This window comes from Numenius arquata, chromosome 1, assembly GCF_964106895.1.
Source record: "Numenius arquata chromosome 1, bNumArq3.hap1.1, whole genome shotgun sequence".
NCBI classification, from domain to species: domain Eukaryota; kingdom Metazoa; phylum Chordata; class Aves; order Charadriiformes; family Scolopacidae; genus Numenius; species Numenius arquata.
In genome coordinates this window covers 58407920-58420294 of record NC_133576.1, presented here as the reverse complement: position 1 = coordinate 58420294, position 12375 = coordinate 58407920, and the positions used below count along the sequence as shown (strand labels likewise).

Sequence of the window (12375 nt, the reverse complement as noted above, 5' to 3'; positions counted from 1 at the left end):
GAAATTAATTCCTCTTAAATTTCTTATTAGCCCAGCAGAAGAACTATATTTTGGATCCAAAGAAACTGGAGAGAAAAAATGTTTGATAGTTCTCACAAATGTCACTAAAAACGTAGTGGCTTTTAAGGTAAGCATTTTATGTGTCGCCTAGTTTACTTTATTAAATGTGTACGTTTTTCTTGTTTTGGGTAAGGAGGAAGAAATACTATTAAACCCACTTTTCAGTCTAAATTTTTTATTCTGTAGTGATGCTTGAAGCAGATCAGAGAAATCTTCTGGCTGAATTTATTCCTGTATGTACCACCCAAAAGGGGATAATCAGTAATACAAATCTTTGGAGCACTGACTGGAAACGAGCTATGGTGATGATTAGTTATTCAGTGAGAGTCTAATGCTTCCTGGAAAAAAAAAAAAGAGACTTGAGCATTGAAAAGTGATCTTTTTAGAACTGTTCTCCTTTTTAAGTCTTATCTGGAAACAAGTTAGTAACCCTCCAAAATGATGCAGCTCCATCTGCAAATGGCACCATCAAAGGAATGAATGCAGTTATGTTTGCTTCAGAAATACTGAGTTGATTTGCATCTTGATTTGGTTTTCTACCACATCTTTTGTGTTCTCTGCACACGCAAATAACTAAAGTTTCCATACTTCCATATTAAGAATTTTAACATAGCCCATTTTATATTCTTGGCTCTTTTTAAGCATGTATAAGAGAAAAACAGCATATGCTAGAAAAGAAAGGATAGAAGTGGTTGAGAGAGAGGAAAAAGAGAAATACCAGTGTCTGATTAGTCCTACAAAGTAAAGTATTTTAAAGACTGTATGTATTACCATGTCTTAATACTTAAGCTTTTGGGTATTATACTATAGTATATATACAGAATGAGGGAGGTTATGAAACGACCATAGTTTGTACATGCATTTACTATATGCTTGTTTGCTATTTTTTGTTCATAGGTGAGAACAACTGCTCCTGAAAAATACAGAGTTAAACCCAGTAACAGCAGCTGTGAACCTGGCACATCATTGGATATAATAGTCTCTCTTCATGGTGGTAAATAAAATCTTACAATAGAGTTTTTAAGAAGTCTGGGCATGTTTTATTAACAGGCTGACTGCTCTAGATACTAACCTTTGTATGTGCTTGCTGAGGTGTAAGACTGACTGTCTCCCATGTCTACTTGACTCTTGTATGAGAGTGCTACTATTTGTAAAAAAACATGGATGTCAGACAGCATTTGTGTAACTGCCCGTACTGATTTACTACTCCACTTAGGCATAAGCAACTGTTGTCTGCAGCCCATTCTGTTTCTTGTCTTAAAAAGAAAAAAGAAAAAAAGTTGCAGTGGCAGCTGTCTCACTTGTGCTTTGTTACAGTGGGAGTTTATCTGCAATAAATCAGTTTCCTAAATTGCTGCAAGGACAAGTGAATTTGCTGGTGAATGCATTCTTTACAAAATTTGGGCTTGTCCTTGGATCGTTCAGATGAAACTAGTTCTGTTAAAATGAAACTGTAGAATTTTGGGAAAAGTAATCAAAATTGTTGAGCTTAAGAGAATGATTTCATTATTTCTTCTAAGTCAGTGTCTGATGTCCTGCAATAAACAGGCTCTCATTTTAAACACTTCCATTCAAAAATGCTTCTGTACGCTTTGTAATATTGTCATTTTATTCAAGCACACTTTTGCCTTTTTTTTTTTCTTTGAGGGCAGGTTTTGCAGCTTCTCTGCAGGATCGTTTCCTTATAATGGCAGCAGAAATGGACCAGTCTTCTGGAGCAGGGGTACCAGAACTGACTCAGTTTTGGAAAGAAGTCCCTAGGACCAAAGTGATGGAACATAGGTGAGCATATGGTTTTCTGTTGATAGGGATGGTTTCAGCCATAAATATGTGTCATATTCATATGGGAAGCTGTGGATGCCCCATCCTTGGAAGTGTTCAAGACCAGGCTGGATGGGGCTTTGAGCAACCTGGTCTAGTGGGAGGTGTCCCTGCCTGTGGCAGGGGGGTTGGAACTCAGTGATCTTTATGGTCCCTTCCAACCTGCCTTTTCAGATGTGAAAAATGTTGTTGCTAAGGTTTAAAACGGAAAGAAAACCTTTAGATTTTGTTTGCTGTTCAAGAAATTGTTGCATCTTTGATTGTATTTGACAATAATACACTTCATCTTCTACTGTGAATTTAAAATTTTGAAGATACATTTTAACTGAGCGTGCAGATAATTTTGATCTTGCTTTCTGTATCAAAAGCTGTCGAAACATAACTGGTGGACTGAGGAAGCCTTTTCAGACTATCTTTGCAATTCCATTTAGAAAATTAATCAACCAGAACAGATGATAAAGCGCATAAAATAACTGTTAGAAGGACTGTTCACTATTAATTATACAATGTTACATTAAATTTATGATTTTTGGTGCATATTTTTTCCCCTTTCACAGGCTCAGGTGTCATGTCATAGAAAGTAGTAAGCCGTCCTCTCTGACATTAAAAGAGAATGCATTTAATATTCCAGCAAAAACCAATGAAGATTTACATGTACAGGTAATAGTGTATTCCTCTGTGCTGAATGTTTAACAACATTATAAAATATGATAAAGATAAAAAGAATTTGTACTACACCTCTTTGGTACTTCATAAACTATACTATTTGAAAAGCTCAGCAATTGAAAGTAACTAAATCAGTGACAGTGATTTAATTATTTTGTTGAATGGTAATGGTTTTATAAAATACTACTTTCAATGCAGTTTGCTCATTTCTCTTGTGTATATTACAGATCTGGGGTATCATTGAGCCTCAGCAGTATCTTTTGCTTCCTAGTTTAAAGATGTCACCTGCTTGATATAGGCAGTGTAGGCTATCCATAATTCTTAAGATTCCAAGTTTCTTTAATGGAACAGATTCCTGGTTGTTTTTTTTTTAATGTGCTTATAGTTATTGGCTAAATAGCTCTGAATTAAAAAGTACATTCATGTACAGTCATTCTAATTTAATCAAACTATTTCTGTTTTCAGCTAACTCGTTTACTGCAAATTAATAAAAGACTTCAAGAGCAGATTGATCGCTGCCTCTGGTTCCAGCAGTTGTCAGTTGTTTTATCATTACTATCGGTTACTGTTGTTGCCTTCTGCTTCTACCTGACCTATACCCAGAGAAGCTAAAAAGAATTGCTTTGCACTGGATGTGTTGCCTATCCTGGTTGGTTGGAAGAGATTGCAGCGTTGTGTTCGGATTCTGGAACTGCCAAAATGAGGTTTGTGAGCCCACAACAATGAACGATGATACAATTTGCTAAAAAAAAAAAAAAAAAAGAAGAAATGAATGACCAGCAAAGGAAGTTACTGAAAGTTAACGCTTCAGACAGTGCATGAGGAAGATGTTAGAACTAGGACCTATTTTCACTGTACAATTCCATAAATAGTACTGAAGGAGGAAACCAAATACAACACCATAATTTAAAACAATATATTTAGGTTTTTTCCCCCTCTATTCAACTACTTTAAATACAATATTTCATTTCTTTTCATCATACTCTTTCTTACATCCTGAACTACTCTCGTAGAAGGTGCAAGCAGTCAAGTATATTCTGAAGGTTAACATGTTCTTTCAGGAGAATTTTTATATAGTTTTTTTTATATAATCTATGTACATGCACACATAAAAGAAGATATTTGTTGTTAGCAATTATTTTGGCAATTCAGGCTCATTGCTTTCACTGGTTAAATACCTTATGTTTGTGTTTTTCCTGAATCCAAAGTTAATGTATTTCCAACCAATTAACATACACACAGCAGCCATATTGGCCAGGAATATAACCCTTGTTTGATTCCAAAGATAGTAAGGAAATAATCACAATGAGATATTATCAAATTGCAGAAGGAGTGTGAGAGTTGACTTTTGATGACCTGTTACTGGTTCATAAAAAGGCTAATAAGTAGTCAATGTACGAACTCACTCTGAGGTGTGCAATATGCTTAAATTACACATGAATTTATGAAAAAAGCAAGTCAAGGCGGAAAGATTAAATGTTGAAGGTAACATAAAAGTGTTACATCTGCCATTTCTCAGAAACTGATGTAGAAATGGTGTATGAAACTAGCGAGAACTTAACATTAACAAGGATTCTTTGTACTCATTGCTGTAAATATGTATATTAAAATTATAAACACAAGAGGAGACTGATGGTATCTTTCATACATTTAAAATTTTCACTCTTGATGAGGTCTAAAAATATAAAATAATTTCTTTACTAGAATTAATTTTTGCTACAAATTGGCTTTGTAACAGATCATTTAGTTTTGTCTGCTGAATTCAATAGATGAGAAGAGATTATTGAGGAAAAATAAAGGTCATACTCTGCTTCTGTCTCTGCTTACGGTATCTCTCCGGTGTGTTGTAGATGTAGTATCATTTGCAGGCTGAAAAAATGCAGTAGTAAACTGATTAATAAAGAAGCAATATGAGTATTAAAAAAAAAAAACACGTGTAAAAGGCAAGTCTATAGAACTGTTTAGTGCAGTCTTCTGTCCTTTCTTAATTTATACGTTTACCACATCTACATTTTCTTAATTTTTCACTAATCTCATTTCTGTTGTTTGCTTCTCAGTATTTTGTTTTTTTAACAAGTTGGCAACTTACATTGTTCACTGCTAACTACAAAGCTGTTATTTTGGTTATTTTCATGTGTATGGAACTCAAATGCTTTGCTTCCAACAAAAATGTGTTGTTGTCTTGTTGAGTAAGGTAATGAAGTAATTTGTAACCTTAAGATAGTAATAACCATGCTATTAAAATGCCAGTTCCTTAATTTGAATGGATTGAATAGCACTTTACTGTAAAATTGCAAGAAATATATTCTTAGAATCTTTGCCAATACGAATATTTTAATGTTTTGGTGCTTTCATATATTTTCAGTATTTTATTACTATGTTGGTATTTTCTTTGTATGACGAATCAGATGAACATCTTTTCTATTTTAATATGTTTCAGAAAAATACAGTTACAAAATAAATATGAGGAAATATGTAGTCTTGACTGTTTAGTCTTTTGAAAATGGCTACATCTCCGGAGGTTTTGGTTCTCTTGTTAGTCTGCAGATAGGAAATATGAAGGAGGGGTCAATATGGAAATGGCCTATAGTCTGTTGTATCATAGAAGTTGTGATGATACTTGTCAGACAAATGTAAAATAGATGATCATAAATTCTTAGGCAGAATGCCTAACATAATAAGATAGCACATGGTATTGGCGTTATCATGGCACACACAATGCAAATCCACCCCATACAAATATATATATATAGGCTAAACTATTAATTAAACATCACACAGTAAATGGAAAAATACATATAAGCAAAAAAAAGAATGCAAAGTAACAGCATTTTTTCTTATATAGAAATTGACAGTAGTCTGTTTTGTATTTTTCTTCTGTGAGAACTTTGTTTCTATCATCACAAAATAGGGTGGCCAGTCAGCATTTTCCCAGTCTCCAGCTGTTAGTGGTTTGAGGTTTCATTTGCCTGTCCTTGGAAACACAGGTTTCAGCCAGTCCGTTTTGGAAGTTTTTGTGTGAAACAGAAAATTAAGAGACAGCGATGTTTGTAATCCTAAAAATGAACAATTTGTACTCCAAAAGAGAACATACTCTTTTCCTAGCAAGCACAATTTGTGTGCCTCATTCTTAAGTTCCATTTTTTACTTTATTAAATAAAAGATTAAAGACTTCATAGATAGTCCTTTGCTCGTCATCTCTTCTCTGCTTCTTACTGTGGGGTAGCTCTGGACCGTAGGAGCAGATGGTGGTCCAGCGATACCATTCACACTGTCACTGATGTTGTTCACCCTAAAATTGTGTACAGTGGTTTAATGTTAGGAGGTATTTGAATGCTCAAAGAGGTATCAAAAGAGAATTAAAAGCTTATTTTACACAGAAGTATGTTTTTTAATAGTGAAAACAGGAATTTTTGTAGAAGGACACAGTCATATTGAGGTTTTTTAATTAGATACAAAATATGTTAAGGAAAAAAACACATTAGAGCTGGTTAATTTGGAAAAAAAAACGATTATAATATTTAAACATCTCAAAGAATTCTCCCCCTTCTTTAAAAAAACAGAGGCAAGCATGATATATTTTAGACATATTGTAAAAAAAAAAACCAAACGGAGGCAGGGGCAGCAGGACCAGGAAAAGGGGGTTTTAATTGCCTTTCTTTTTCTTCAGTGATTCCCTACTGTAACTGATTTGTCTCTAATGACTGCATTCAAGTTCTCTCAAACATGGTTTGAGATGTTAGTTTATATGGCAGATACTGACTGCATGGGGTTTTGTAGAGAGCATTTTAAGTCATTGCACTGTCTTGGGGATCCTCTTGCTTTCTGTGGAGTTGGACTGACAGCGTAATGCTGTTCTGTTAATAAAGGACAGTGTTACTTCTTTCTTTTTTCAATGGCTTTGTTGTGAAAGTGAACATTCAGACAGGATAATAGAACAAATTTGAAAATTGACCAAACAACACTGCTCTGCAAAACACATCACAGGTGTCTGTAAGAATTCACTGGTTTAGATGTTGTAGTAGTTCTGTGGGGTATTGTGTCTGAGACATGAAGAGGTCTGTATTTACAGTATGTGTATCGGTTTAAGAAGAGCTAATCAGTTCTAATTAGCTAGGAAGAGCAGGTTGAATGCTCAGAAAAGCAGTTAAAGAAGACATCTTAAGTCAGTTTCTGAAGTGCATGGCTTACTGTTCCCTGGTTCCTGGAAGATGACTCACTGAGGGATTACTGACCCTGTATTATGGCAGTTGCTACATATCCGTTATATGTGTTAACACAGTTAAGTGATTATAAGTTAATGTTTGAAGTTAACAATGCTTTTCAGTGTGCCTGTTTCTCGGGCACACTTCGGCATCAGCAGCTCCCAGCTCTGCGTTTCCTGTGGCTGGTGAGAAGCGTAGCCTCCCGTTCCTTCAGTTTGCTCAGTCGTTTCAGTCTCACTTTTCCAAGTCGGACCTCACTGTTCTTGCTTTGGCCGCTTTTATAGCGAATGCCTACAGTAGTACACATAGAACCAACTTGAAAAATAAAGTGCAAAATATCCACCCCTCCAGAAGCTTGGCCGCGGTGAGAATTTTTCCTTCTTTGTAGAGGAGGTGAGTGAAGTTCCATGTGCCGGCCTTGGCTGAGACTGATTCAGGGAGTTTCCTAGTAGATGTGTGCAATTAAAGCTTTGCTGGTTCTGAGCGGAAGAACTGAAATCCCCGAGTTGTGTGATCAAAGAGTAAGCAGCTAATAGATTTTTACCAGTAGGTGTCTCAGCTCCCTGATTACTTCATTAACAAGGTGCCCCAGCCTACCTACTCGGCATGCTCTAACTCACTTCTGTTTTCTTAAACCTTGAAAGAAGCCCTGGGCTAACAGCTGAAGAGTGCTCAGTTACTGCTCAGTATGATTGCAACTAATAGCACTTGTTGTTTTTTAGATTGCAGTAGGCCATTCATTCTGATGTTATTGCTGAAGTTAATAATGAAGTCCAAAACCAAACCCCTTTAGGGAATAAAAACTATTTATCAGTCGCCAGTCATTGTGGTCTTCACAATAGTCCAAAGCACAGCAGTAGCCCACCCAAAGGACTGCTACATTCTTCCTTACGCCAGTTCAGAGTCTCTCGATCTGTTGGTAATACTTCCTCTGTTCTATTTTAATTCTATCCTTATTGCTTGCGCTGTATTAGCACTGCATTGGAGTTGATTGAAATGTAGGAAAACTTGAATATGAAAAAAAAATGCCTGTAACTTTCATTTATTTATCTTTAATTTTCTTTAGTCAGCAGTAGAATGTATTCGTTATTTTATTGTCACTTGGGAGTTTTTCCCGAAATAATTTGGGAGGTTTTGCTTCCTGTTGAAAGTATGTCATTAGAAGAATGGTAAATTATGTGTCTCATTCCTCTTCATTAGCCCATGAGATACACCCACACTTAATGATGTGAAGTGCAAGCAGCAGTGATTTCCTTGAAAGTATTCAAGGAATATTTTTTTTCATTTAAAAAAACCAAAACGATTAAGTTATCATGCCTCTTTTCTCTTTAGTCTTGATCAGACCTTGCTCCTGAAATAAACACATCTACACAAACTTACTTGACTGACGAGCAAAAGACTTAGCTTCTTGGGACTTACCAGAAGGAACAGATAAAGTTGAGTATGTATGTTCTGTTACAGACCCAACTACAAATAACAGGCTACATCTACTCATGTTACTCCAGTACAAGTGTGTATAGTGTGCAGTGGCCACACAATAAACTAGTGTTGCTTCTTGATGAGAAGGTAGGCGATAAAGATTCATCACACATATCATTTTTATCCAGACAGTCAGGGGGGCAAGGTGGAGCAATGCTACATAACAATGTCCTCTTACCACAGCAGGCCATCTAAGCGGTCTCTAGAGCAAGTGTTCCCCTAATTTTGGGCCCAGGAGAGGGAAAAAAAGCAATCTTGATAGGTTCTTGTTCAGAGCTAATGTGGTTTCCTCAGATTTGTGAAGAAATTCTCCGGACATGAGAACTCAAATCCAGGTCTCCAGTATCACTCCCACCATGACCACCATCCCACCTTGTGTTTATTATGAAATCTGAATTAAGATATCCTTTGGGTAATGATGATGTAGTCTAACAAATCCTGTGTGGTGCTTAATTATTCAAAGTTACAACTTTCTTGTATTTCCTCAGCCCTGTATCTGTTAAAATCATTGCCAGTTTCATTTTTGACAGCTTGGAGCTATATCTGAACACCTGCTCTTCAAGCCCCAGGGAAAACGTCAGAAATGAGGAACATCATTCAAATAAATATAGACAACAACAGTAGTGTGAAAAAGAAGCATAAACAGAATTTGTTAATCTTTTATGTTCTAGAATGCTACAATTGATAAATTGTTGAAAGGAAAAGTGTATCTGGGCAAACACCACAGATGCTTCATTAATCTGGTACAACTAACGCTTACAGATTGATGCTTAACCTGCTGGCATCTGAATTACTATAATCCCCATGCCCTGAAGTGCAATTTCCTGTACATAAGTAGTATTTACCATATTTTCCTTTTTCTTATATGTTTTTTGGAATTTAAACTTGCAGCTGATGGTGATGACTCACAAAAAAGATTTTGTAGTGCATTTTAAAGGAAAGTAGTATTTTCTTCTTGAGTTCACAGTTTGATGGGCTTTGTTCTGCGAAAAAGATGTATAAACATGGATTCTCAGTCCAGTCTGGAATTCGGTGGAAAACCTCAGAAAAGCAAGGCTCATTCATTCTACTCCATTGCAATTTTTAAATATGATCCTCAACAAATACGTGTTGATGTATGTGGAAACCCAGATATTCTGTTCTAGTGGACGTTGTGGTTGATATGATGCTTTTTCCTACCCCTCATATTGGAGTAGTTATTAAGTCATTTATTCCTAGCCCATGCAGAAAGTACACTCCAATATTCCTACGCTGGCTGTCCTGTACTGGTCTATGGCTGGGAAATATGGGGAACTGGTTGTGACGGATGCACTCGACCCCTTAACAAAACTAGCAGTAGTTTAGTTTGGTACAGGCTCCAAAGGAGGTAAAGGTCTGAGCTGTAGCTGGGCCAAGAACTCCTCTAGTTTCAATCTGTTCTCTGAAAACCCACAAAGGAGCAGAGTGACACTGAGCATTGAAGCAGATGAGCTTGCAACACAGATCATGTGATTAACACGAGTAGCGGTGGCTTTTCCAAGACTGGTTTATCAAAGAACAAAGAAAGTTTTGTGTACAATGAGTCTCACGTATACCTTTTTCATTGCATGTAATTTGACTACGAGCCGACCACTTTATTCCATAAATATGACAGCCCAAGTGAGCCTTCCTTGAGCTCTCCCTGCACGGCAGCCTGGCTGCGATGGCAGTGGTCTCCCCTCGAGCTGGGGCACCTCTCAAGGTTGCTCCTCGAGGCAGAGACTCCTCTTACCAACTGCAGATCCTTGGTAAGCGACTGATATTGTGCATAACCTTGTATTCTGATAACTTTGATTTTGCCTTGGTAAGTTTGATTGCATGCTGAGTTGATACTAAGGAAAATTTACATAAACTTTGCATATATAATCCTTTAGATGTAAATTATTGACTAAGTCTGGATCCAGCCACACCTAGATTCCTCTCTGAAAAGGCATTTAGAAAGCAAGGGGGTCCATTCTGACCCTCGTGACTCAATGGGAGGGCCTCTGTCATCCTTCATGTCCCTGGTCTCTCGGTGACTCATTCTAAATGGAGTGTAACTCAATTTTCATTATTTTTCATTTGTTTTTTTCATTTGTTCATTTTTCCATGCAGTAATTAATGGAGTGAACCTTACCATTCTCTAATCTTTAACTAAGTTGCTGTGTTGATTATAACAAATTTTGTTAGATCGCTCTGATAATTGGCTGATGCTTAATTATTGTTAAAAATCATGCAACCTAATCCGGTGATTTACCCTAACAGTATCAATAAATCTTAAACTGCAGCTGCCTCAAAGTTCTGTAGGATCCATGATCTCTCATTTGCATCAAATTGGTGTAGTCAGCAGGATACAAAATCAGCTTGTTCATGACAAATTGGCGTGGCTGGCAGGATCCTAAATCTAAATTTGCGACACTGGTACAGCCACAGAGTCTTCAGAGTGGGCATCCGTTTACTCCAGCAAGTTTCCAAATTCAGGAGAAATTGCAAAAGCATCAGAGGAAGAGTATCTAATTCTTTCCACTACTTTGGGCACATGCATCTGCTTGAAACCTTGAGAAGTATTACATGATAAATAAAAGGTGAGGTAGTCAAGGAAGGAGCTGCTCTTTTGTCTGCTCTAAGCTGCACATTGAAAAAACAAAGTAGACAAGTAGATTTTGTGCTCTGTCCATTTCAGTGAAATTTAGCTTTCATTAACCATACCACTATGTGACTAAGTCCCTTAGTCGCATAGATGCCATTTTAAAGCATTCTGGCCTATGGATGGTAAAGCTTGCAGATATGGAACATTAAAACACAAGAATACACCTCCTTTTTAAAATTGTCCCTGGAATTATTTGCTGTAGCTGAAAATACAATCTTGTTTTTGTTAATCCCTGGGAAACTCAAGAATGTGTGGAAAAGCCACCCACGGTGCTTACAGGAGATTCAGAGGCAAGAATTACGGAATCATAGACTATCTCAAGTTGGAAGGGACCCACAAGGATCATTGAGTCCAACTCCCTGCTCCTTGCAGGACTACCTAAAACTAAACCATATGCCTAAGAGCATCATCCAGAGGCTCCTTGAACTCTGGTGGGATTGGTGCTGTGACCACTTCCCTGGGGAACCTGTTCCAGTGACCAAAATGAACTTGCTCATTCTGTAATGTCTCTTCAATTTTGTCCCTGTTTGTCTTCATTGCTGTCCTTGTAGTATTTGAGCACTTTACTGTCTTATTTATATTTATCATAAAAGGAGTCCTGTAAAATAGGTTAGTCCTATTGCCGTTAAACACGGTGAAAACTAAGAAATGTTTAGAGAGATGAAGAAAAAACAATAGGAGGGATTAACACAGACAAAGCAGAAATTCCAGCTCTAAGGGCCCTAAAAGGGGCAGAATCCTTAAGACCATGTAGGCTCTTCTCTAAAAGAAGGGTAAGGGAAAGAGAATTTTTTCAAGGTCTGCTGCTGTAGTTTTTAACTGGACTGCATAAATATAGCACAATTTACATCATCTTCACATGCTCTCATTGCTTTGACATAGCAGCATGCTAGTGGCTCTGATAGCGTGCAAGGGTTCTTGCCTTACAGCTCATACTACTGGGGAAGGGAGGACCTTGCAACGTCTATGTTCTGGGCTGTATATAATTTAGCAGTAGAAATGTGGAATTGGAAAGTCATGTAATCAAAACTCTCGCAAGCAAGCTGGGGCAGAGAAGGACAGTAGTGAGTCAGCTGGGAGTCAAACCAAGATTTTTTTTTCACCTCCCATTTGGGTTTGATCATCCCCACTTTATTTTCCAAGTCTGATTTCCGAATTTCAACACCCAGGTAGTACCCCATCATATGTTAACCATCAGCACAGAAGCAGCACAGAAGATTTGTAGCAGGACTGTCTTGTTGGCAGTGTAATGTGCAATCTTCTGGTTTGTCAGCAGACCGAGGTGTTTCAAAAAAACCTCTGGCTAAAGTGAAGCCTTCCGGTTTGGGTCTTGCTGGTTGATTGTATACCATTCCTCGGCAAATCCATTCTCAGTCCTCAGCTCTAGTATCGCAGACTGACATAATTTCAAATTTTTACAAGCAGAATTAATAATATCAGGATAAATGGGTTGATATGTCTCAGTGACTCAATATTCCCAGCGTCACCTCTGCTGTT

The 12375-nt window shown here is 37.2% G+C and overlaps 1 protein-coding gene across 1 annotated transcript in view; it reads left to right on the top strand.

Annotated features, from left to right (window-relative positions):
* Positions 1 to 5023, top strand: part of MOSPD2 (motile sperm domain containing 2) — a 35913-nt gene extending 30890 nt beyond the window's left edge. Inside the window, exons 11-15 of the mRNA XM_074146099.1 lie at positions 31 to 127; positions 958 to 1054; positions 1713 to 1842; positions 2439 to 2541; positions 3013 to 5023. Of these exons, the coding sequence (XP_074002200.1) occupies positions 31 to 127; positions 958 to 1054; positions 1713 to 1842; positions 2439 to 2541; positions 3013 to 3159 (574 nt within the window). The 3' untranslated portion in view covers positions 3160 to 5023. The remainder of the gene's footprint in view (positions 1 to 30; positions 128 to 957; positions 1055 to 1712; positions 1843 to 2438; positions 2542 to 3012) is intronic.
* The last annotated feature ends 7352 nt before the right edge of the window (positions 5024 to 12375 follow it).